This window comes from Garra rufa, chromosome 24 (assembly GCF_049309525.1).
Source record: "Garra rufa chromosome 24, GarRuf1.0, whole genome shotgun sequence".
In the NCBI taxonomy this organism is placed as follows: Eukaryota; Metazoa; Chordata; class Actinopteri; order Cypriniformes; family Cyprinidae; genus Garra; species Garra rufa.
The window spans coordinates 35,801,840-35,828,236 of record NC_133384.1 but is presented as its reverse complement, the minus strand read 5'-3'; the positions used below and the strand labels follow the sequence as shown (position 1 = coordinate 35,828,236).

Genomic DNA, 26,397 nt, shown 5'->3' with positions numbered 1-26,397 from the left:
TGTTTTTTAAATTCATGGTTTATTTATGTTTTTTAACAAACACAGAAAAATAAAGCAAACAAATATTGAAAATATTAAATATAAAAAAATGTTATGAACAGAGACAAATGAATTTGTTTATAAGCCTAAACTAAAAAAAATGACCTAAATTAGAAATGCATGTAACAAAATTGCTAAACCAAATTAAAATTAAAAATTGAAATATAAGCAAAACCTTATTTAAAATATTAGTAAATATAATAATAGTATATAAATAATATTACAATAAACAATTTTAACAAAATGTAAAATTGCAGTTTATGTGCTTTTTGTTTATACTTGTAATCTCTGTATGTTAGTATTGCCATCTTAAAAGTAGGTGTGTGAATCTTCACTGGTTTTACGATTTAATTACGATTTTCATTATCAACTAAATATCACAATGCATTACATTCTCATTTTTCAATATTACTGCACATTGCTACATTTTCATATACATTTTATATTAAATTTATTTTGTGCACAATTTACTTTTTTTTTTTATTATATAAGCAGGCTACTTTTTTAAACAATTACTTAAAATAAGTATTCTTTAAGTATCCAAAAGTACAGACAATAGTTATTGGTTTATTTATTGTTTTAATTATTACTAATGAGATCATAGACAGTGGCAGCTTTAATAGACTGCATTCAAACTAATGCACAGATGTATTTCGATATGTCAGATGTTTTCTGCTCTGAAAACAACTGTGTACAGTTTCGTATAAAAGTATTCACAAATGCAAGTGCATTTAACCGCAGCCACAATTGAGTATTTAGGACGAACAAAAACGAAGCGCACGTGAAAGTCTGCCAGTGCGTGAGTTTCGTGCATCTAATAGTACTGCATTCCAAACGGCATCAATGAAAGCATATCTAAAGTAAAACACGGCGGGTGGAAGCACATACTGTCAAGCAATGCGCACATGTCTTACAGTGCAATGAAGCCCACTGCATCTCTTGCACACGTGCCATATGCGGGGGAAAAAAACAAGCTCAGAATCGATTCGAAAATATTCAGAATCATTGAAGAGAGAATCGCGATGCAACTGAGAATCGTTTTTCTCTCCAACCCCCAATTTAAACGTTTCATCACATCACTTAGTAGTCAAACAACACTAATAAGGAAGAATTCCCAAACAGGCCTGATTTCAAAGCAGGCATTGTACTGTAGGTTCTGTCCTGATTTTCTGTCTTTATCTGATGAAGGCCAGTCATTCTCTCTTACTGCTATGTGTCTTCTAGGTATATATTGAGTGTTTGTTCTCAGTGTCCTAATGCAAACCGTGCGTGTGAGAGACGACGATTAACCTCAGCGTGATGAGAACAGGTGATGATTTCTCTAATTCCCCTCAGCACTCGCATGAACACACGCAGGCAGGCTAATTTCTCCTTTCATTTTTCCATCCATGACCCACTTCTGTTTTAGAGTGTGTGTGTATGAGTGACGCAAAGATATTTTTCTACATGCACACAAACTCAAACACACATATGCATGGGTGTCTTGCATTATACATGTGAAACATTTATGTTTTCCTCTGTGGGTTTCACTGATTTCCAAGCATAACAGATGACTTCTTCCCACAAAGCCACAGAAGATCCGGATGAAACCCAAGCCTCAGATGGGAGCCAGTTTGATCTGCTCTTAGCATCCGAGAGGCCGTGTGTGTGTATGTGTGTGTGGAGAGCGAGGCTGGAGGGAGGAGTGTTTGAGTGCATGACAGCGGGAGAGATCAGAAGAGAGATTGTTCCAGTGCTGGAGGTGATCCTGCGTGGACGCAACGCCTGGATGTGCGCGGGAAAACGCGCTTATTCACGTTTTTGCTTTGGTTGTGCTTCTCTGGACCCTGTTTCTGCCCCGCTGACCATGTCTCTGGAGCGAAGCGGCTCTTTTGTGCTGGAATGAGGAAGCTCAGGCTGGACAATCAGGTAATTCCCAGTTGGATAGTGCATCCGATAAGATACCATAGAAACTATTGCGTGCATGTGACTCCCGGGATGCTTGAAAGATGACTTTTGGGAAAGTGTTGCAGTTGTGCTGGTGTGCATTAGCAGGAATGTGAACTGCAGTAGTTGCATATGCAGCGCTTTTGACTTCAGTGTGTTTTGCTGTAAATTGTGCTGATAGTGAGTGGGTGAGTAAGTGTGTGTGCTGTTTTCCTGGTGCGATGGGCCTGCTGAGAGCAAAGGTAGGTCACAGCGCGCAGAGAGCATAATTATACACTCTAACACTTATGGAGGAGATCTGTATTGAGAAAGTGTGAACTATTCATATATGTGTGTTTGGACAGTTTGAGCTCAATTAGACGTTCAATTTTACTGCGCTTTATGCAGTGTGAGCTTAAGCTGTGTATGATGCATTTTCTTGAATAGATGTGTGCATGAACTATGGTAATACGTGCTAAAAGAAGCACCATAAAAGTAGTCGATATGACTCCTTTACTCTACTCCAAGTCATGTGATAGCTATGTGTGAGGAACAAGTCCAAATTTAGTTATAATCTTTCTGATTTTATTCAAATATGTGCATATTTCTCTAGCTGGGGTGCGGTTTGATTCTTAAGGAATGCATGAAGTGATAAAACATATACCTCAAATGCAATGCAAGTCACTTTGGATAAAAGCATCTGCCGAATGCATGAATGTAAATATTTAAACTTACACGCTCACAGTTGTGCCAGGTTTACATTAACAGCATTTTAGTTATCAAAAGCAAGGCCTAAGGTTGAAACCTGAAAGCAGTGCAGAAATTCGTTTTGAGAGCTGTCAGTATGCTCTACAGTTTGGTGAAGTTTGGTGGTTTTCGCACCATTGCATCGCGTGACTCAAGTAGTTATGTGGAAGTTGTGCAGAAGTTGTGTGATGTTGTAAAGACACTTTAATTGTCAAAACCTGGTTATCTATCATTGTATGCAAGAATCATGTTTAACTCTTTTAAAGGATAATCTTTGTCTGTCAGGTAGCTGGTCATAATACAAGTCAGTCAGACCTGTTGCAATGTGACGCTTCCTGGGTCACTTCCTGTTTTCTAGCGCCATCTATAAATAACTAATAATAATCTATTTCCCCATCTATCGGTCCTTTTCTTTAACTATCTATTCTTCTGTCTATTGTTCATTCTATCTCTCATTCTATCAGTCGTTGCATCATTCTGTTGTTCTGTCTACCATTCTATCCATCCTTCTATCATTATATTGTTCTATTTTTGATTTTGTCTGTCAGTCAGTCTGTCTGTTGTTTCATCCATTCGCCCATCCATCCTATCTATCGTTCTATCTCTCTTTTGTTGGTTCTGTCTATTGTTTCATCGTTGTTCTGTCTACCGTTCTGTTCTGTCCATATCTATCTATCTATCTATCTATCTATCTATCTATCTATCTATCTATCTATCTATCTATCTGCCTTTCTATTTTTGGGTCTGTCTGTCTGTCTTTCTATCATTCATCTAACCATTCTGTCTATCGTTCTGTTTCTCTTTTGTATGTTCTACTGTTTTATTGTCGTTCTGTCTGTCTGTGTGTCTTACCATCTGTAGATCATTCTATCTTTCTATAATTTTGTCTTTCTATCGTTCTGTCTGTCTATTGTTCTCTCTACCATCCATCCATCCAGTCTGTCATCCTATCAATTTTACTATGTATGTACAGGTATATATCTCCCTGAGAGCAGCATGGGTCAGTCTGTGACGTTTAGGAGGTGTGGTTGAACTGATCGTTGTGTTTTAGTGTAGTTTCTCTTGATCTTTTGTTTTTTTCCTCTCCAGTACTTACACTCATTCTCGTGTCCTGAGCTCTTTCCCAGCATCATTTGCGTTCTGTCTCTCCTCGTCCCAGTTTTCTCTCGTACTCCTCCTCTATTCTAGAGCGCTGACCTCCAGTATGTTGTTGAATGAGGTCACGGCTGTGGGTTTCCTTCTTGTTTGCTTCTTTCTCTACAGTTTCTCCTCATTATTTGGGCTGTTCACGTGTGATTTCCTGTGTTAACGTCATTCTAAATGATCTTGTATCAGTTTCACTTGTATCAGTTCATACTTCAATGTGGGTTAGTAATCGATTGCCGCTTTTGATATTTACACTGTAAATTCAGAAACTCTGACTGGATGTTTATTGACGTTGATTGAACAATTAAGCTTGTAACAGTCATGCAATAGTTGTTTAGTAGCTTATTGAAAATGTGTGTACATTTTGGCATGTAAATCCACTCTAGTTTAGTCAGAGTGTATTACAAAATATAATAGAAATGCATGCTGGAGTGTTAACCGTTTTGTTTATAAACTAAACAGTGCATGAATATTGAATGACATAAGCATTGAGACAATAAGCGTTAATAGTGTATCATTGGTTGTGTGTTGCATTGAGTTACACTCTTCACCTTTGGCACCACAAAAGCAACTAACTAGCTCTGAATCAGAGTTTAATAACCTAGAGCCTAAAGAAGACTTTATTCCAAGGTTAAGCAATCTATAAAAAAACATGTTGATTATGCATTAGTATTCAAGGAAATGGTTCAGTTTTGATTCCACCTTTCAGTTCATTTATGATTAGCTCAGTTTCCTCCATTTGTTCACTGCAAGAGATCTATCAGCTTGGCATGCGCTAGTGTGGTTTTTGTAGGACAACATGGTGTGATAATTTTAGCAACACTGGTCACCGTTGTCCTTAGTGCCTTTTCCTTTCATGCTGATAAATACCGTAACATGCACCTGTACGTTTTTGAAACATCTGTTTTTTATTTGGCTTTCGTAATTGCAGCAGGGGATGCTTTACACTAAATTAGCCTACTTTTACTTTACTTTTGCTTTCAAAAATAAAATAAAATGAATACTCTAAATTTGGAAGAATGCATTAAATACGCCTTATTCAGCCAGCCGCCATTTTTAATCGCAAACGAGGCTGTGATGGATAGCAGTCCAGCAGCGCCCACTGTGGCGTATTGTTGCGTACCGGGATGTAGATCGTATAACTGTAAAATAATACGTCATTTCACATTTTTCCACAGGACAAAGAGCTCCAGAAAACGTGGATTGTTCGACAGGACATTAACCTAACTTTCAGGTAACAATATTGCATTTATTTAAGAAAATGACTGTGGAAAGACTGGTAATTTCTAATGTGAGCATGTTTATCTTCCTTTAAACGCTTATACAGAGTTTTTCAAATGATGTTATATAGATTAAAATGCTTAATGGTTTGTACTTAAACTTCCTAATTCTTTAGTTTTTTGAAAAATAATCCTGAGTAAAATGTTGAGCACACTCTTGTGTTCTTTGTAATCTATACAAAATTGAGATATTTAGTTTAGTTGTTGTAGTAAAACATAACATTTTAGCTCTGCGTAAACGTTTAAAGGAAGATAAACATGCTCACATTATAAATTAGCAATTAGCCAACCGGCTAGTTTCCACAGTCATTTTCTTAAATAAATGCAATATTGTTACCTGAAAGTTAGGTCCTATGTTCCGTCGAACTTTAATAATACACATTTTCTGAAGTTCTTTGTCCTGTGGAAATTAGTGAAATGATATTTTCTCTTTATTTTTATGACTGAACAATCTACATCCCGGAACGCAACAATACGCCACAGTGGGCGCTGCTGGACTGCTATCCCTCACAACCTCCTTATTGACAGTAAAACATTTATAATGTTACAAAAGATTCCTATTTTAAATAAATTATGTTCTTTTGAACTTTCTATGCATCAAAGAATCCTGTAAAAATGATCACAGTTTCCACAAACATATGAGGCAGCACAACAGTTTTTAACATTGATAATAATAAGTAATGTTTCTTGAACAGCAAATCAGCATATTAGGATTTCTGGAGGATCATGTGACACTAAAGACTGGAGTAATGATGCTGAAAATTCAGCTTTCCATCACAGAAATATATGAAATTTTAACATGTATTCATATAAAAGACAGCTGTTTTAAATTGCAATAATATTTCAGAATATTACTGTTTTTACAACATTTTTTGATCAAAAAATGCACCCTTAGTGAGCAGACGAAACTTCTTTCCAGAAGTGATTAAATGCTACCGACCCCAAACTTTTGAATAGTACTGTATATTATTGGGTTGTTAGTACAGTTACTACAGTTTTACAATTTAAAAATATTTACATAGAAGACAACTGTTTTAAATGGCAATAATATGTCAGAATATTACTGTTTTTACTGCAATTTTTAATAAAAAAAAACAACTTTTGAATAGTACTGTATATTATTGGGTTGTTAGTACAGTTGCTAGCAGCACAACTGGTTTCATCCTTGATAATAATGAGAAATGTTTCTTGAACAACAAATCAGCATATTAGAATGATTTCTGAAGGATCATGTGACACTGAAGAATAGAGTAATGATGCTGAAAATTCAGCTTTGCGTCACAGAAATAAATTGCAATCTAAAAATATTCACATAGAAGACAACAGTTTTAAATGGCAATAATATTTCCACATTTTTTGATAAAAAAATAGACCAAAAACTTTTGAATGGTACTGTATATTATTGGGTACATTGAGTACAGTTCCTGTAAATCATGTCATTTCTGTATTCTGATGAACGTTTAAGCAGTTCACTGTTATTCCCAATAAATCTTGAGTGTGATTTATCTCTTTTTAACAATGATAAGCACCATTCATGATCTCTGTCACCAGGTGTGAAATAGAAATAGAAAGCGCTTTTGTGCTTTTCTCAAGAGCCCAATCTCACTCTGAGCTCCAGGGAAAGAGCGCAGAAAAGACCACCAACACTCGGTTTAATTGTCCGTTATCTGCGCTGTCATTCTTTTGTAATGGAGCGATGGCCGGCGAGAGACACAAAGAGAGTGAGAGACATGAAGGGACCGATGCCGGACCTGGTTGCTCCACTTCTTTTTAACGGGTTATAAAAGTGGGACAGTCTGTTCCATGGAAGTTCTCCAATTAAAGTTTCTGGGGACCAATTCACTGGAAATATATCTATATTCACCCTGTCCTACATAGGAGGGGGGCGGTGCGCTATGTATGCGAGAGAATGAAGTTCAATACGACAGGACCTGTGTGTAAAAGGGTTTCTTCTGACAAAAAAAGAGAATAGGTGAGCTGAATGGACGCTTGGACAAAATGCAAGTGGAAAATTGCTGTATTTAGTTATGTACATCATCCAATACTGGACTACTAACTAACTCGCATGCATTCCTCTGCATTCTTGTGTTGTTTGACAGGCCTCGTCTTGCGTCCAATGTCCTCAAAGTCCGGTTCCTGCAGTCTCTCTGCTGTTTTCGTGGCCTGGTCTCGTATCACCGCTCTTCCCGCTTTGTCCTTGGGCTTCTGGTTTCTGTGTGGCGCCTGCGTTACTCTCTCTGAATTGTCTCTGGAGAGCGAAATGAGGCCAGTGCTCTATTTTTCCCCACCTGCCCCAGTCAACTGCCAATTATACAGCGGAGAGCTAATCAGGCGAGAGAGAAACACTTCTCTGCTTTCTCATTGGTCTGGTTTTATTAGCTGCTGAATACGAGGGGATTCATGCATGTGGTTGACGTGCCTTCTTTCATGTCATATGTGGTTGGAGGATTTTCAGCAAACTTCATATAAGCGCAAAATAGTCCAATATAATGAAGCATGGCTGGATTTATACATGCATTAACGGCAAACACTTGTTTTGGATGCTGTGGTAGTGTTTAGTTCGTGTTTTTGACACAAATGTACTCAATATTTTGTTTCTTTTTGGTTAAAATTCCTCCTTTATAAAATATATATAAAAAATTTGCAGTCAAATTATTTTTTTTAACTCAATTGTATTTCTTGTAATTGAGACTATTTCCCACAACTGCATATAAATTAGATAGATCACTATCTGAGGCAGAAATTAACTTTGATACCTCTTTTTTTAAAATCTTTTATCAACATTATTAGCATTTTGAAAATTTCTTGCAGTGTTCATTTTCAGTATTTAAATTTTTTTTAAGTATATTTTAAATATTTTAGATAACATTTCTTAACATATATTAAGTAATTTAATATATTATGTTTATCTTTCGAGTAGTTGTTTATTTTTATTCATTATATATTTTAATTTATTATGTATTTTTAATTATGCTTATTATTGTCACTTTGATATGTCTAAATAACTATAATCCTCTTCCCCCCCTCAATTTTACCTATCAATTATAGCTGTTCAACATTACAGTATAATTGAAAGCTCTTATTTGTTATTTTTAGGCTCTGAAATATAAAACAACTTTTAATTTAAGTGATTTTAAAACAATCTGCACATAAACTATAAATTGTATATGCATAAACTGTACAAATGTGACCCTGGACCACAAAACCAGTCAAAAGGTTAAATTTTACAAAACTGAGATATATACATCATATGAAAGCTCAATAAATAAGTTTTCTATTGGTATATGGTTTGTTAGGATAGGACAATATTTGGTTGAGATATGTCTATTTGAAAATCTGGAATCTGAGGATGCAAATAAATCAAAATACCGAGAAAATCACCTTTAAAGTTGTCCAAATTAAGTTCTTAACAATGCATATTACTAATCAAAAATTACATTTTGATATATTTACAGTGGGAATTTTACAAGAAATCTTCATGGAACATGATCTTTCCTTAATTTCCTAATGATTTTTGGCATAAAAGAAAAATCAATAATTTTGACCCATACAATGTATTTTTGGCTATTGCTACAAATATACCCCAGCGACTTAAGACTGGTTTTGTGGTCCAGGGTCACAAATTTATCTTTATTCAAGCTACAAAAGTTAATCAGCAGCTAGAGCAGTGATGATTTCTCTTTTTCTTTTGTTCTTTAATTTCCATTGATGACAGACTTCAGCAGGTTTCACTTTAAAAGCAGCATGGTCTCTTTAAAATCTGATGCACATGAAGTGGATCTGACACATATGCATTTTTTTAACCGTTTACGGTCATTTAAGACTTTATAACTCATTTAAGACTAAGTTTACGAGGTAACTTGCCAAAAACAGAGCATTTTGACAACTGTGTGTGTTTTTGTCTATTTAAGTTGGTTGTGCGCTGTCTGTAGCGGCTCACATACACAAATACACATCTTTCGAGCTTTACTTCACGGCACCGTTTGGGCGGCATAACCCCAGTGTCGCCACATTCATGGGTTATAAAGAATAAAGAAGGAAAAATCTAATCTTCTGAAATGAAGCAGCAATATCTTCTCAGGTAAATGTTATTAGAACCATGTCTAGAGACAAGCTGGCCATCACACTGCTCTGAACTTATCAGGCTGAATTTAATTTGCTCTTGTCGCTTATGATGATGGGACATTCAAAATGCTTAACTTATCTAAACACTGACCAGGAAAACCTAAATTTCTGTCAAACCTTACTTGTAATAAAAACTAACTACTGTCAAAAGAACAAGCCCTTATTCCACAGATAAAGTGAATAAAATCAAGTTAAGCATTTTTCATGTTTTAGAATGTCTCCTTATGACAGAACAGCTAATCACGATGATATGATTGTCTTCTGAAATGATTTTTTATTCATTTACGTCAGAAACAGCGAATATCTTTAAAAACTGGCTGTTGTTTTCAATACATTGCATTGTTATATTTCGTGAAAGTTTTACCCGCCAACTAGCGACAGACACTGTATGTAACATATACTCGACAACGCTGATTCGTACTCGCATTTGGGAGTGTTAATTTTAATTAATTTTAATTAGTGGTGGGCCGTTATCGGCGTTAACGTGCTGCGTTAACGTGAGACTCTTATCGGGCGATAAAAAAAATATCGCCGTTAATCTATTCTCAAAGTTGGGTTGGGAGCTGGGTCTAAACTACGCAAGATATGATGACTTTCACCTTGATATTTTAGCACGGATGATGTATACCTAGTCGAATTGCACTGTAGGGGGCGAGAACGAGTCTTCAACTTCTGTGAAATTAGGCTACCACATCAAATGAGACGCGCAAACATGAATGCAGCTATGAAGCCGCTTCAGGGCAGGTGCGTTGCTAGACCCTTTTTACTGGGGCACGTGAATTATAATTTACTTTGATAATCCCGAAATAAAGACATTAAACTATATGCAACAACTAAATTGACGCTTCTAAAAGCAACGCAGTTTAACCCAAGACTATGCACGCAGATATCCATGCCGGTGCGCGTCTGTGCAGCACGCGCACGTCGTGCAGCCTTTTGCGCAGAAGTACTTGGTTACACAAGTTTTTATAGGTAATTATGTTGTAAATGCAATTGTCAAGCAGTTTGTGATGCATTTTGGAAACAGGAGATGAGCGCCTGATCTAATGCGCCACCTGGCCCGTTCTCGAAGACTTACTTTTAGTCATTATTTGGGTAGCACACATATTCTGAATGCCTTCAGCAGAATTCAAATTAGCCATTTTAATCTAGATTAATCTAGATTAATTCCAAGATTTAATCTAGATTAATCTAGATTAAAAAAATTAATCTATGCACACCCCTAATTTTAATATATATATAGGGCTTACAATTATATATATATTATTAAAATTATATATATATATATAATCAACATAATTTTCAGAATTTATTATATAATATGAAAACAACATAAGCTGTTTCCATTTCTTACTAAATAAATGTAATATATTTTGTGTGAAAGATACACATATATAATGAATAACTGATATAAATGTTATCCTAAATAAATAAAATATTGAAATTTATTATGTAGATATTGTTACAACCCCTGGCTCAAAGGGAAGCAACAAATAGAGAGACACACAACCATAACTGAACTCAACGGAAAAAGACTTTAGTCCAACATTAGAAGAATAACAAAATAAAACAATGCTTTCTGATAATGTATTGTTGCTGTGTAGACCAACACATAAGCAAAATGGGGAATCAAAACAAAACCAAAAACAAAACCTAAGCCAAACCAACAAACCAAAAAGGAGGAAGAACTCCAACAAAGCCTCAAACCCAAGTCCCTACGCTAACACGTCTATCAGTCTATTTTAAAAGAAGCACCTCAGCCCATAATCAAGTACAACCAATAAAACGCCCATCTGGTTAAGTCGTAGGCGGGGCAACCAATCACCATGCTCCCAGAATAAAAGTGCAGGGATTGTCACATTATTTTTTGAACAATTGTAGTATTTGGATATATTTAAAAAAAAATTAAAAATTCATCATAACTATATTTAAATGATTTGAAACAAATATTCTGTTTACAAGATTAACTCTGGTGTGTTGGTGTTTCCACCAGGCTACTTAACTAGCTCAAGCTGGCTACACACTAAAAGATTTTTAAAATCTTATAAGATCTTCAAAATGTAAGAGACCACAAACATGAGGACAAAAAATCATAGATTTAACAGTTTTGCTCCTATAGTGTGTGGCGTGCCGCGATGTGACAAAGACAGCACACCACACACAAACAGATTTTCAGAGTCCCGACTGTGAACAAGGGAAATCTCACAAAATCTCACTAGACTTGAGAATAAACATCACACAACAGTTCTTTAAAAGCTTTATTTAATTGTGTCGTTGTGTCTTTGCCTTATGTTTATTTATATTGCAATCAATTGACATTAAATATTGTTTGAAAAAAGGTTTGGTTAATACATAATCAATATTAGATTATAAACAAGGTTAAAATTATACACATGAATAACCCAGCCAAATATTAATTGGTAAAATTTAAATCTGATATTGATTTTAGTTGCTCCTTTTGTGTCAGTTGTCCTGAAACAATGGTACAAATATTTTGGAATTGCCCGTTTGTAAAACTATTTTGTCAGAATTTCTGTGATTTTATTGTACAAAATATTGATAATCACTTTGTTTTGTTATGGAAATATGTATTATTTGGTATCTTGGAGAACAGCAAAGATCTTAATCTTATTTTTTTACATGCAAAATTTCATCTTCACAAATATAAGTTCTCCCGCAATAAAACAAAACAATTTTTTTTTTCTTTTAGGAAGGAAATGAAGCATTATATTGATATATACGATTTTTCTATTAAAAAAAGCAATTAAAATGGTGAAAGTTTGTAAACGCTTCAATATTTTTATATAAAAATAATTTTAGTGGCTGAACCCGACTAAATCCAGAATCAGTGGAAACGTTATCAGAAACTCGACTTGATTTTGACATCGCTGTATTTTTATAGATTGAGTGAGCAATTGATTTGGAGAGTTTGTGAAGGAGACCATCTGTGTCTCGCTGGCCTGATTCACTCTTGAATTGGCACTAGTTTAACCAGTCAAGTTTACTAACAGCCTGTTTATATGATATTAGTCTGAACGTCAGACACCACACAGTCTCTCTGTGACTGTCTAATGTATATTTCACGCTTAAAATGGGGAAAACATTTACTTTATCAATCTAATTGTTTTTATGAATCCGCCTGGAAACAAAATTGTGTTTACAAGGTGCTGGGTTGATTCAGCAGATGCTTTTGAGGATGAATAGTTACTGGATTTACTGAAGTTCACCAGGTTAGTGGCATCAGATCTTTGAAAGATATTCAGAGTTTGTTTAAAGCAGGTAAACTAGATATCCATGTACAGAGCTGTATTTTTTTGCTTGGCTATATCAGTAAAAAAGTCTGCATTTATTGCTTATTTTGTAGTGTTTTCTGCATGTGAACTGTTCACAGAAACTACTAAAGCATAATGGATGTTTTCTGTCTATCCTTGAGTAGTCTATTTCAGATAATTCACACACTAAAACTTTTACTTTCTTATATGATTTAAAAATGGTCTGGTTTTCAAAGAATCATCTCCAGTGATAAACAAAATATAATCAAAAAAATCTTAATATCATCATTTATAATATTATAATATTAAACATATTATTTAGATCCAAAATAATAATTAAGGCATATGTAAAATGCTCATTGCAATTGTGTAGGAATAAAAATTGTATTTTAGTATTTGCAATAGGTGAATGTGCAATTGTACACAAAACAGGTTGTGATATTTAAGGTAAATAACCATCTAAAGCTGTGAACGTGTGAATCTGTCACCACGAGCCATCAGGAATGAGGTGACGGAGATCTCTGGAGGTTTACAGGACTCTTTCTAAATGTGGACGTGACTGACGTCAGTGTCTCTTTACAGTATTTACTGTACAGATGACAGGTGTCGAGGTGCAGATATCTGGTGCATGTGCAGTTATGCTTTTTAAGGGATTGTGAAAAAGGCAGAAGTGTGTAAAATAAAGGGGAGACATAAACATGCTGACTGAAAGATTATATAAATAAATCCAGTGAGTTGGGGTCCCTCTTGTGTGCAATTAAACAACAATATAATCAGCAGAAATGCAGCGGGCTGATACTTTACAAAGCCACAAGACAGTGACCTAAATCACACGCTCAATGCAGCCGATGCAATCTGCAAGTCAAGTTGGTTTATTTGTATAGCACTTTACACAAAACACCAAAGCTCTGCAATCACATGCTCTGTGTTAAGAATTTTCTCAAATATCCAGTATTTTTCTCATGCTGTCTAAAATATGAAAAAATATTTGTTTTATCAGTGGTTTGTGGGTAAAAGTTAATATGCATGACACCACATACAAGATTTTATCATGGCTGTGAGGTTAGAGCAATTGCAACACTCATTATTAAATAAAGACAGATTAAATTGAAAAATATTGTGCTGGGTGTTCAATGAATTTTAGTGAACAGGTTGTATGTGACGTATGAAATTTCTCTGACTGTACTAAATGTCTAAATGTCTGTTTTTATTTTGGTCTGCTTGACTCTACCCATTGCCAATTTTAACCAATAGTATTTCAACACCCTAGGTTGCCAGTTGGTGGAAAACACAGAGTACAGTATGGCAAACATGGAAGCCAGCAAACTGAGTCAGAGATTGCAGATCCTACCTGAACTAAAAGCCTTGGCATCCATCTAAAAATCTCTGTTAAAACATGGATAAATCAACAACATTAAAGCGCCCCAAAAACGTTATTTATTGCTTGAATTTCTTACTCTGAGACTTTGCTTCATTCCAAAAGTAACCTGCTCTGTCTTGCCTGTTGGCGTCCTCTTTAATCTGCAATGTATTTTTCACTACGAAGGGTGCCGGTCTTTGCATAAAGGCGTTTGCATCTGTTTTATTTTGATTGTACATATAACTCTTTTCAGGCACATAAATGGTTGGTGAAGGTTAACAGTAGCAAGCTAAGAACAATAGGATCATCTTGGAGATGCACATGTATAAAACCAGCACATAGAGATGAACAAAGAACGACTAAATCGCACTGTAATTTAGCCCAAATTCAACTCTCAGTCTTCCGCAAATTGAATTCAGTCTGTGCGCCCTGGAGAAATGGCAGGAGTTTGTTATTTTTAGAAATAAATTGTGGAAAAAGTCCTACACACTGTCTTAGCTTACAGATCTTTTTTAAATAAGAGGTTTCTGAAGCTGTTTCTGACAAAAATGGCCTGTTGTTGTTTAAAGATTTGCAGTGTTGTTACCAGGGTGTTGCTATGCGTTTACCAAAGTGTTCTGTTAGTGCATTGCTAGGGTGTTCTGAGTGGTTGTTAGGGTGTTTCTAGGGTGTTTTAGTGGTTAGTGCATTGCTAGGATGTTCTTAGTGGTTGTTAGTGTGTTGCTAGGGTGTTCTGAGTGGTTGTTAGGGTGTTTCTTGTGTGTTTTAGTGGGTAGTGCATTGCTAGAGTGTTATGGGTGGTTGTTAGGGTGTTTTAGTGGTTAGTGCATCGCTATAGTGTTCTTAGTGGTTGTTAGTGTGTTGTTAGGGTATCTTGAGTGGTTTTTAGGGTGTTTCTAGTGTTTTAGTGGTTAGTGTATTGCTAGAGTGTTCTGGGTGGTTGTTAGGATGTTTCTAGGGTGTTTTAGTGGTTAGTGTATTGCTAGAGTGTTCTTAGTGGTTGTTAGTGTGTTGCTAGGGTGTTTCTAGTGTTTTAGTGGTTAGTGTATTGCTAGAGTGTTCTGGGTGGTTGTTAGGATGTTTCTAGGGTGTTTTAGTGGTTAGTGCATCACTAGAGTGTTCTTAGTGGTTGTTAGTGTGTTGCTAGGGTGTTCTGAGTGGTTGTTAGGGTGTTTCTAGTGTGTTTTAGTGGTTAGTGTATCGCTAGAGTGTTCTTAGTGGTTGTTAGTGTGTTGCTAGGGTGTTTCTAGTGTGTTTTAGTGGTTAGTGTATTGCTAGTGTGTTCTGGGTGGTTGTTAAGATGTTTCTAGGGTGTTTTAGTGGTTAGTGCATTGCTAGAGTGTTCTTAGTGGTTGTTAGTGTGTTGCTAGGGTGTTTCTAGTGTGTTTTAGTGGGTAGTGCATTGCTAGAGTGTTCTGGGTGGTTGTTAGGGTGTTTCTAGTGTGTTTTAGTGGGTAGTGCATTGCTAGAGTGTTCTGGGTGGTTGTTAGGGTGTTTCTAGTGTGTTTTAGTGGGTAGTGCATTGCTAGAGTGTTCTGGGTGGTTGTTAGGGTGTTTCTAGTGTGTTTTAGTGGGTAGTGCATTGCTAGAGTGTTCTGGGTGGTTGTTAGGGTGTTTCTAGTGTGTTTTAGTGGGTAGTGCATTGCTAGAGTGTTATGGGTGGTTGTTAGGGTGTTTTAGTGGTTAGTGTATCGCTAGAGTGTTCTTAGTGGTTGTTAGTGTGTTGCTAGGGTGTTCTGAGTGGTTGTTAGGGTGTTTCTAGGGTGATTACGTGGTTAGTGCATTGCTAGGGTGTTCTGAGTGGTTGTTAGGCTGTTTCTGGTGTGTTTTAGTGGTTGTTAATGTTTTTCTAGGATGTTCTGAGTGGTTGTTTGTGCGTTGCTAAAGTGTTGAGTGGTTGTTAACAAAATACTATAGGAACTCATTATAATCATTGATGCTGTCTACACCGGATGCGGCGCAGTAAACAGTAAAAGTTCTATTTATGACGTGCTCACACAAAGTTCAAATGATTTGCAGCGGTCGCTTTGTCGCGTCCAGTGCAGACAGACTTTAGCTGTTGCGGCGCGAAAATTGCCGCGTTCGGTGTAAGTGTGACTGTTTATAGAAGTGTTATTTATTTTAATATCAGTAAAATGAAATGGATCACTGATTTTTTTAATGTTTCTTGTCTTCCTCAGTCTATCTAACATTAATGTGGACGCCGATAAGCAGCATGACTCAGTGCTATGACAGCAACACTTCTTGCTGACACAGTGCAGCAGAGGATGCTGGGAAACACCAAGCGTTTTTTTGGCAGCGCCGAAGACAAAGAGGGTGAGGATGAGGAGGACGAGGAGGAGCGATTGAAGAGATTGAAACAAAATGGGATGATCGACATGGGAGACAAGGAACATCAGAGCCGGGCCGGACGCAAGACGGACGGATCCAAACCGGCAGCCGTTGTGATTGGATGGCAGAGAGGAGAGAGACAGCCCCGACCCGTGAACTCCGCCCAAAGAGGAATCCCGCATTTACCCAGTCAGCCAACTCTTTATCATCAGACAACCAATCAGCCGCTTTATCACCCCGTCTTGACCAATCAGCAGGCCCGGCGGCGTCTCATGGAGCGAAGCATGACCACGGTCACGCCTATGGAAGACTCACACCTTGCTGTGATTGTGTTCCGCATTGGCATACCTGACATCAAACAAACGGTCTGTGCATTTCTGTTCACACACATTCACACATACTCACAATCTGTACTACAGACTATTATGGTACAGATATTGGTATTTACCAATATTAATTTAGCATCTATCAATAACAATAGCATAGCACCATAATGTCATTATTGTTATAAATATTTATAATTTATATTTTATTATATTTGTAGCATATTTTTTATTAAGTATTGTCAAATAAATAGAAAAAAACTAATGTAAAATTGATTGTATCATTTCTATCATTATTATAACTCATAATTAATATTTTAGTTTTTATATTTATAGCGTAATTGAACATTTTTACTGTTTTTTTCAAATAACTAGAAATAAAATGATTATTATAAATATTCATAATTTATATTTTATTTTTTGTAGCATTTTTAATAATTCTCATAAATAAAATAATGATAAGTGGATTGTATTATTATTATTCATAATTATTATTTTGTAGTGTAATTTAATTTTTTGTCTTTATTGTTTATTAAAATAAAAATAGAAATAAAATCATAATTTAAAATGGATTCTAATATTATCAATTTTTAATAATTAATGTTTATTTTTAATTTGATGTTTGATGTTTTTGTTATTGTCAAATTAATATATATAATATTATAATTTGAAATTGATTGTATTATTGTTATTAGTAATTCATTAACAACATTGATTTTTGTTATTTTTTTAATTTTGTAAAATAAATATAAAATAATTAATTTAAAACTGATTATATGTGACCCTGTACCACAAAACCAGTCATAAGGTTAAATTTTACAAAACTGAGATATATACATCATATGACAGCTCAATAAATAAGCTTTCTATTGATATATGGTTTATTAGGATAGGACAATATTTGGCCGAGATACAACTGTTTGAAAATCTGGAATCTGAGGGTGCAAAAAATCAAAATACTGAGAAAATCACCTTTAAAGTTCTCCAAATTAGGTTCTTAACTATGCATATTACTAATCAAAAATTACATTTTGATATATTTACAGGAGGAATTTTACAAAAAATCTTCATGAAACATGATTTTTACTTAATTTCCTAATGATTTTTGGCATAAAAGAAAAATCAATAATTTTGACCCATACAATGTGTTTTTGGCTATTGCTACAAATATACCCCAGCAACTTAAGACTGGTTTTGTGGTCCAGGGTCACATATTATTATTGTTTACCAACATTGATTTAGCATCTATCAATAACAATAAAATAGCACCATAATGTCATTATTGTTATAAATCTTTATAATTTTTATTTTAATATTATATTCGTAGCATTTTTAATTAGGTATTGTCAAATAAATAGAAAAAAACTATTTTAAAATTGATTGTATACTTTTTTATCATTAAAATAACTCATAATTAATATTTTAGTTTTTATATTTGTAGTGTAATTGAAATTTGTACTGTTTTCTTTTTACTATTCATAATTTATATTTAATATTTAGTAGCATTTTTAAACAATTCTGTCAAATAAATAGAAATAATATAATTTAAAATGGATTGTATTATTATTATTATATATAATTATTATTTTGTAGTGTATTTTTTTGTCTTTATTGTTTATTAAAATAAAAATAGAAATAGAAATAAAGTAATTTAAAACAGATTCTAAAATCATTATCAGTTTTTAATAATTAATATTTATATTTAGTTGCAGTTTGAGATGTTTTTGCTATTGTGCCAAATTAATATAAATAATATTATAATTTGAAATTGATTGTATTATTATTAGTAGTAAATAATAATTCACAATATTTATTTTTGTAGTTGTTTTTTTAAATGATTATGTAAAATAAATATATTTTAAATATAATATAATTAATATTTAATTTTAAATCTATTTTGTAGTGGTTTCTTTGTTGTTATTGTGTCAAATATATGAAATAAAAATAATAATTAATAATAATAAAATTAAATAATAACGTCATTTATTATATACGCCTGTAATCGACAGTCAGATGTTTTAGTATGAATACAAACATGGCTTTTGTAAGATCTGATGTTCACACATCATTTCCAAACAGCAACAGTAAATGTTTCTAATGACTTTTGGTAAGCTTCAAAGAAACACACACACACACACACACACACACACACACACACACACACACACACACACACACACACACACACACACACACATACTTTACTATACTCTGGATCTGTTGTGTCTCCTAAGGTTATCGTGGGAGGGATAGAGACATTAGAAGAAAATTAAAAAATAAATTAATTCAGGGGGAGAAAAGGGGGAACATGGGATTCCTTAATGAAGGAATATTTACTGCGTTTGTATATTAGTGTGTGTTTGAAGCTATTCTGGGGAAATTTTAAATAAATACACACACACACACACACACACACACACACACACACACACACACACACACACACACACACACATACATTGAGCTGGAGTTTCCTCTGGTGATTTGTGTGGGAGCTCTGACCTGATTTAATGTCAAAACCACTCTCATCTAAACTCATCTCAACTCTTGACTCAATTAGCAGCTCACTTTAACACGCTCTATCGCGGTACATTAACAATCCCCAGATAAAGCTACACATTACTGCAGTTGATGTTGGATTTTAATATGCAGAATGGTTTATGGTTTACAGTATGTCAGGTGACTGTTTTAAAGCTTTTGAAAGGGCTTGTAAAAGATTATGTTCCAATGCAAACAACACCAAAATAAGTTGTATCGTATTCATATTTTAAATGTTTCAGGTTCAATATAATTTTATATATCGTTGATCACCACAGTAAATTATTGCAACATATTACAGTTTGCATGAATAGATTTCAGTGGCATTTTAATAATACTAATTATTATATATAAATATTTTTTATATTTATAACACATGTTGTTTACCATAGAAAACGATTGAAATGTATCACTAATATGTTTATACTAAGGTTTAATTTGCATTCATATTAAGACATCTGACTTTCGATTACAGACTTTGTAGAATAAATGACTTTATTATTTAATTTCATTAATTATTAATTATTATTTAATTTATTTGACACAATAACAGCAAACAAACTGTTCAATAATTTATAAATAGAAAATAATTATAAAAAATAACAATAATAATATAATCTTTATAATTTTATTTCTATTTATTTTACATAATAATAACATAACTACTACAAAAATTTAATATTATGCATTTTTATTAATTATTTATAATTATAGAATCGATTCCAAATTATATTATTTGTTATTTTGACACAATAACAAAAAACATCAAACTAAAGCAAAACTAAAAATAAATATTAATTAATCCTGAAATCAATTTTAAATAATGATTTTATTTCTATTTATTTTAATAAACAATAAACACAAAAATAATAATTATGAATAATAATAATAATAATAAAATCAATTTTTAATTATTTTATTTCTATTTATTTGACATAAGTATTAAAAAAATGCTACAAAAATAAAATATAAATTATGAATATTTATAATAGCAATTTTATTCCTAGAATAAAAACAATACAAAATAAAAAAATTACACTACCAATATAAAAACAAAAATGTTAACAATTGTAACATATTGCCAATTTGTTTACAGTAATGGGTTTCAGTGTTATTTTAATAATATTAATTATTATATTATTTAATATTTATAGTTATACTGCATGTTGTTGTTTACCACAGAAAATGACATATTTATTTTAATTTTAATAATAAATATTTATCTTTAGTATCATTGATATTCTATTCCAGTTTTTGTTAATATTTTACATATTTTATTTCTATAACAGTGTTTTTTCTGTTTTCACTTTAAATTAAGTTAAAGTTTTAGTAATTTTGTTGTTTTGTCATTTTTATTATTATTATTATTTTAGATTAATGTCTACTTTATTTTTTACAGACTTCTTATTAGTTGTGCAACTAGCCGAAATAAGTTTTTCATATTTTATTTCAGTTAACATTTATGTTCAAGTATCACAAATGTATAGTTTTTTATATGCATTTACAATAAACAGGTTGCACATTTCTGCTTGTAAACCTCCAAACTGTCTTTCCAATTGACATCCATTATTAAATACATTACTGTAAACAGGACTTCAGTATGTAAGTTATGACTCAGTAAGTTATGACTCAAAATGAAGTTGTGTGGTGAACGACGGGCACATCACAGATGCTGTCAGTAAAGCTGAAAGTAGTTTTGAACTTTAAATCCAGTTCAATCTGTTGTTCTCATGAACCTGTTTTCTCTCTCTCCGTCTGTAGAAGTGTTTGCGGTTTGATCCCGATTCAAGCGTTTGGAGCGCGAAGCAGCAGATTATTTGTTCTCTCAGCGAGTCGTTGTGGGACGTTTACAATTACGGCCTCTTCCAGCCAGCTGGAGACGGACGTGATGCCAAGTTCCTGGAGGAAGAGCGCTTGCTTCGAGAGTTCGCCCAGTCCCTGGAGAAGGGAGTGCCCTACCTGGAGGTGCTCATATTAGATCACAGACTTACAAACGCTATACAACATCACCTAGAATGCTCCTAAAAAAGCTTGAACATTCCCATCATTTTTTACTTTTAAATTTTTTTTTTTAAATTAAATACAAGTCATTTAACACTTGTTGAGCCTATAGGGGCAAGTTGTCACCATAGGAACCTCCTGTGTTTATTGACAGCTGAGAAGAATTGCTCATAATAAGTTAACGTGATTTAGCAATAAGAAATGCTTCTAAAGCATTTATTGATCTTAGTTTATGTTAATTCTGACATTTACATTACTAATACATTTATAAAATCTAAATTTGTATCTGTTAATATTTTCTTATATTCGATGGACCTGAGATAACATTAACAATGAATAGTTGCATTTTTATTTTAACAACGTATTAATAAATACTGTAACAAATGTATTGCTCATTTTTAGTTAATATTATTTGCATTAATATTAAGTAATGTTAATTAATGTTAATTAAGTAATGTAATAAAGTTAAACTAAATAATGTTATGTCATTATTGTTAAAAAAATTCATTTATATTTTATTATTATATTTGTAGTGCAATTTAAGTATTGTCAAAAATTTTTTAAATGGATTTGATTATTATTAATATTTATTCATAATTAATAGTTTTGTTTTTATATTTGTAGTGTAAAAAAGTTTTTATTGTTTATTCAAATAACTAGAAATAAAATTATTATTATAAATATTTATAATTATTTTCTTTTTGTAGCCCTTTTTAATATATATACAGTTTCAAATAAATAGAAATACAATTATTTTGAAATGGATTTTATTATTATTCATAATGAATATTTTTGTTTTTGTTCAGTCATCGTCACAAAAATAATCATGCATTCTAATATTATTATTAATATTAATAATTAATTTTTAGTTGCATTTTGATTTTTTTTGTTATTGTGTCAGATTATTACAAATAATTATAATTTAAAATTGATTATATTATTATTAAGTAATAATTCATAATATTTAATTTTTATAGTATTTCTTTGATTATTATTATGTAAAATAAATAGAAATAAAATAATTTAAAACTGATTATATTATTATTGTTATATATAATTAATATTTTATTGTTAATTAATTTTTAGTGATTTGTTTGATGTTATTGAATCAAATAAATCAAATAAAAATAATAATAATGGTATTTATTCTATTAAGTCAGATATTGCAATATAAATGCAAACATTACTTTTGTAAATTTAAGTAATGTAATGTTGTTAAGTGTTACCAAATACCTCTGAAAAATTATGAAATGTTAAAAAAAATAAATTTGTGTTTAAAATGTATTACAGGTTTTTAATAGCATTACAACACAATGTAAACATTAAAATTGTTATAAAATAAGAATCATTGAACTAAACTATAAAACCATTGTTTTGGCTGTCGGAAACTGTATTTAATATATGTAGAATTAAAATATATATGTATATATGTAGAGAATAAATATAAAAAATAAAAACACATGTGTAAAACACAACTTTCCCAAACCTGACATTTATGAAGAAAATGGTTTATACTTTCCATTGAGATCTACTTTTATTCTAATTTAAGATTTCAAATTGTTTAATTACTCTAATATATCTATCAGTTTACTTAAGATGTATTAAAAAAAATTAATTTAATTTAATTTTATTTTATTTTATTTCAAAGTTAAACAGTGCTTTAGCCAATTTTAAAGTCTCCAGATGTGGTGCATTTCTGTTTTGCACTTTAAATCAAACAGTCCCATCATCTGCATTAAACCTCTGATTTTTCTCGTTTCTCAGAACTTGTAAACTGGCAAAGCTTTGACCAGTTCTTCCTCTCTTCCTGGTGTCTTTAACTTACAGTTCAGATATAAGACGCGGGTCTACAAACAGACAAACCTGGATGAGAAACAACTAGCGAAGCTGCACACCAAGGTAAATACAACACACACACACACACACACACACACACACACACACACACACACACACACACACACACACACACACACACAAAATAATAGCTACCAAAACAGATTCTGTATGAATGTAGAAAAGGTCTTTTTTAGAAAGGTTGATGTGTTGTATAGGAAGGAGGTGAAGTGTCTGTGTGTGTCTCCCTCTACAGGCCAATCTGAAGAAGTTCCTGGATTATGTTCATGGCGGAGCGGTGGAGAAGTTGAGTAAAGCACTGGAGAAAGGACTGGACCCCAACTATCATGACACTGAGAGCGGAGGTGAGACACACAGATCAATACTTTAATCAGTACTTTAATTAATTCCAAGTGTGCCTGTGTGAAAAAGCATAAGCTGTTTATTTTGGCAATCAATGTAAACCTAAACTAAAGCTAAAACTAAAAATATAAAATAAAAAAAAAACATTTTAAAGATAAAATATTTTTGCTACTTGAAATAAAATAAATATGAACTAAAATAAAAATATAAAATAAAATATTTAACTACAGCTAGTTGCCAAGGCTAAATTTCAGATTTTTATTTAGTTGAACTTGGAATACTAAAGAGATGAAATGAACAAAATTAATAATAAAATGATAAATGCAATTTTAAAAATAATAAAGTAGATTTTTTGTTTTCACTTTAATTTAGCTTTTTTAAGTTTTAGTAATTTTGTTTTTTATTTTTATTTTAATTATTATTTTTGTTTATGGGTAGACAAAAAATGGTTTAAGCATAAAAACAATAAGTGTAATACTGCTTTAAGCTATGCACTATAAATATGAATATATTTTTCTTGTTACTATTATATATGTTTCATTTTGTCTAAAATGATAAAAAATTGATTTATTATAATATAATTAAAATTATATAATTTAAAAACTAAAAATGTACCCCACACATTTTTTTAAGGTGTTACCTTTGAAATAAGATAAAAAATAAATAAAATAAAAAGTTAAAATAGTAAAATAATTAAAACTAAATAAGTAATAAAGTAATTGTATAGTGTACAAAACATATATAAAACTAAACTAAATACCAGAAAGGTGCCCAACTGATTTAATTTATTTTATTTTATTTTATTTTATTTTATTTTATTTTATTTTATTTTATTTTATTTTATTTTATTTTATTTTGTTTTATTTTGTTTTATTATTTTATTTTGTTTTGTTTTGTTTTGTTTTGTTTTGTTTAAAGGTGTTACCTTTGAAATAAAAGAAATGTTAGCCAAAATAAAATATTCATAAATGTAAAAATATATAACTAAAAATATAACTAAAAGTAATAAGTAACAAAATAAAGTAATTTTATGTTGTGCAAAAATGATATAAAACTAAACTAAAAACCAGAAAGGCGCCCCACGCATTTTATTTATTTATTTTTATTTTATTTTACTAAGTTGTAAAGATTTTGAGTTTGTTTTACAAGACAAATACTATTTCAGTTTTTCTGATTTAAAATATCACATTTAATTCAATGCTTCAAAAGCTGTTTCTTTGTAATTGTAAAAATGTACTAGCAATGTCTAAATGTGTGTCCCATTTTATCATTAGGTGTGCCTGTTTCTCTTAAATAAAGCAGTTTTTCTATAGCTGTAGTGTCAGTATCTGTTTTCATCTGTTTCTCAGAGACTCCTCTGACTCTGGCGGTTCAGGGGAGTCTGAGCGTGGAAGGGATCCGTGTTCTGGTGCTGAACGGATCTCATGTGGACTTCAGATCCAGAGACGGACTCACTCCCCTCCATAAAGCAGTCAGAGCTCATAACCAATCCGCACTGATGGTACAAACACATGCAGTTCACCATGATCATAAGCAGCTAAATACTTCTCAGTTTATCTCCATTGTGTTTCATTTACAGGTTAAATTGATGGTAACAAGTGCAAAATATTGATTAGTGCATTTTTAATGGTGTTTGTTTGTAAATCTTAACATGCATAACTCTTCATTTTATCCTGTCTTCCAGGCGCTGCTGTCTTTGGGAGCTTCTCCAGATTATCGAGACCGCTGTGGACTGACTCCGCTGTACCACTCGGTGCTGACAGGGGGCGAAACGTCCTGCTGTGAGACTCTACTGTACTACAGAGCACGGCTGGGGATCAGAGATGAGAACGGCTGGGACGAGTCACACCAGGTGTGTTTACTGTCTTAAACACAAGAATAAAATACATGTCAAAGCATGTGTGTATTTGTGTGCATGCATGTGTCTGAATCAGTGGTTTTGGTTTATATTCACATCATTCTCGCTTTTTTGGTCTCTTTTCATTTCACCATGCAGCCCACAATATTTATAATAAAATTTTGTTTTGCAACATTAGATGACTATAAAGTGTAGACTTAAGCATTCAAATGTGGAGTTCTTTAATTGTTTGAATTTTTAAAGGGGTCATTAGATGCCATTTTTCACAAGTTCATATGATTCTTTCTCTTAATGAAAAGTCTATAATATACTTTGGTTAAATATTCTCAATAGTAGTGTAAAAAAAACACCCTTTTACCTTGTCAAAATCAGCTCTGCAAAAACTGAACTCGTTTTATTGCATGATTCTTTAAATGCAAATGAGCTCTGCTCGTCCTGCCCCTCTCTGCTGTGGGATTATGAGACGTAATGTTTACTTTAGCCGCATTTAGCAGCATTTAGCCGCGTTTAGCCGCGTTTAGCCGCATTTAGTGGCGAAACTTGCCAACAAGCACATAATTAAGAAAGGCCATTCGCAAAGATGCATAAAAAACCTTTATACTCACTTCTGCTGTGGGTGAAGCTGCATCAGGAATGATTCACACGAACATAGACGCATATGTAGATCGGGATGGGTGCTTTCCTTTTAAAAAACGAAAGTAACGTTATCCTCTGCATCTTCAGCAGCTCATAGTCGGTAGTAAATGACTACTGCTGTGTTCATTATTACATCCAACAACAGAACACCAATCGCTCAATTAGAGTCTTCCTCTGCACCTGAGTCACACAATGGTGATCAGAGTCGGACTGTTTCATCTCGGTGAGGGCGGGTCTAAGGTAAGGCGCTCATGTCAATCAACTATCGTGGGAGCGGCCTCTGTCTGTGTGCCGTCACACCGACAAGAAGCTGAGAATGAGCTAATTTTAAAAAGGGGATATTACTTTTAAAGATGAACAAAAAACCACTGGGTGAATTTTTATCATTGTAGGGTGGTTGTGTACACAAACTGCCAACACACATTAATGTTCAAACAACATGTAAAAGTTAGTTTGCATCTGATGACCCCTTTAAGCATTCAAATGTGGAGTTCTTTATATGTTTGAATTTTTAAAAATTCAAATTTGATTTGAATTACATGCCAGTCTCAAACGCTCTTCACATTCTTGTTTTTAAACACTTGTGCGTATTTGTGCATGTTTCATCCTGGTCATCACTGTGTCTGTATTCGTAAGC

At 32.8% G+C, this 26,397-nt stretch overlaps 1 protein-coding gene across 1 annotated transcript in view; it reads left to right on the top strand.

Moving 5' to 3' along the window:
- Positions 1-1,691: 1,691 nt before the first annotated feature.
- LOC141300326 (SH3 and multiple ankyrin repeat domains protein 1) overlaps positions 1,692-26,397 on the top strand; it is a 79,028-nt gene continuing 54,322 nt past the window's right edge. The window contains exons 1-7 of the mRNA XM_073830629.1: positions 1,692-1,947; positions 16,055-16,570; positions 20,828-21,031; positions 22,895-22,966; positions 23,160-23,268; positions 24,616-24,767; positions 24,951-25,118. Of these exons, the coding sequence (XP_073686730.1) occupies positions 16,103-16,570; positions 20,828-21,031; positions 22,895-22,966; positions 23,160-23,268; positions 24,616-24,767; positions 24,951-25,118 (1,173 nt within the window). The 5' untranslated portion in view covers positions 1,692-1,947; positions 16,055-16,102. The remainder of the gene's footprint in view (positions 1,948-16,054; positions 16,571-20,827; positions 21,032-22,894; positions 22,967-23,159; positions 23,269-24,615; positions 24,768-24,950; positions 25,119-26,397) is intronic.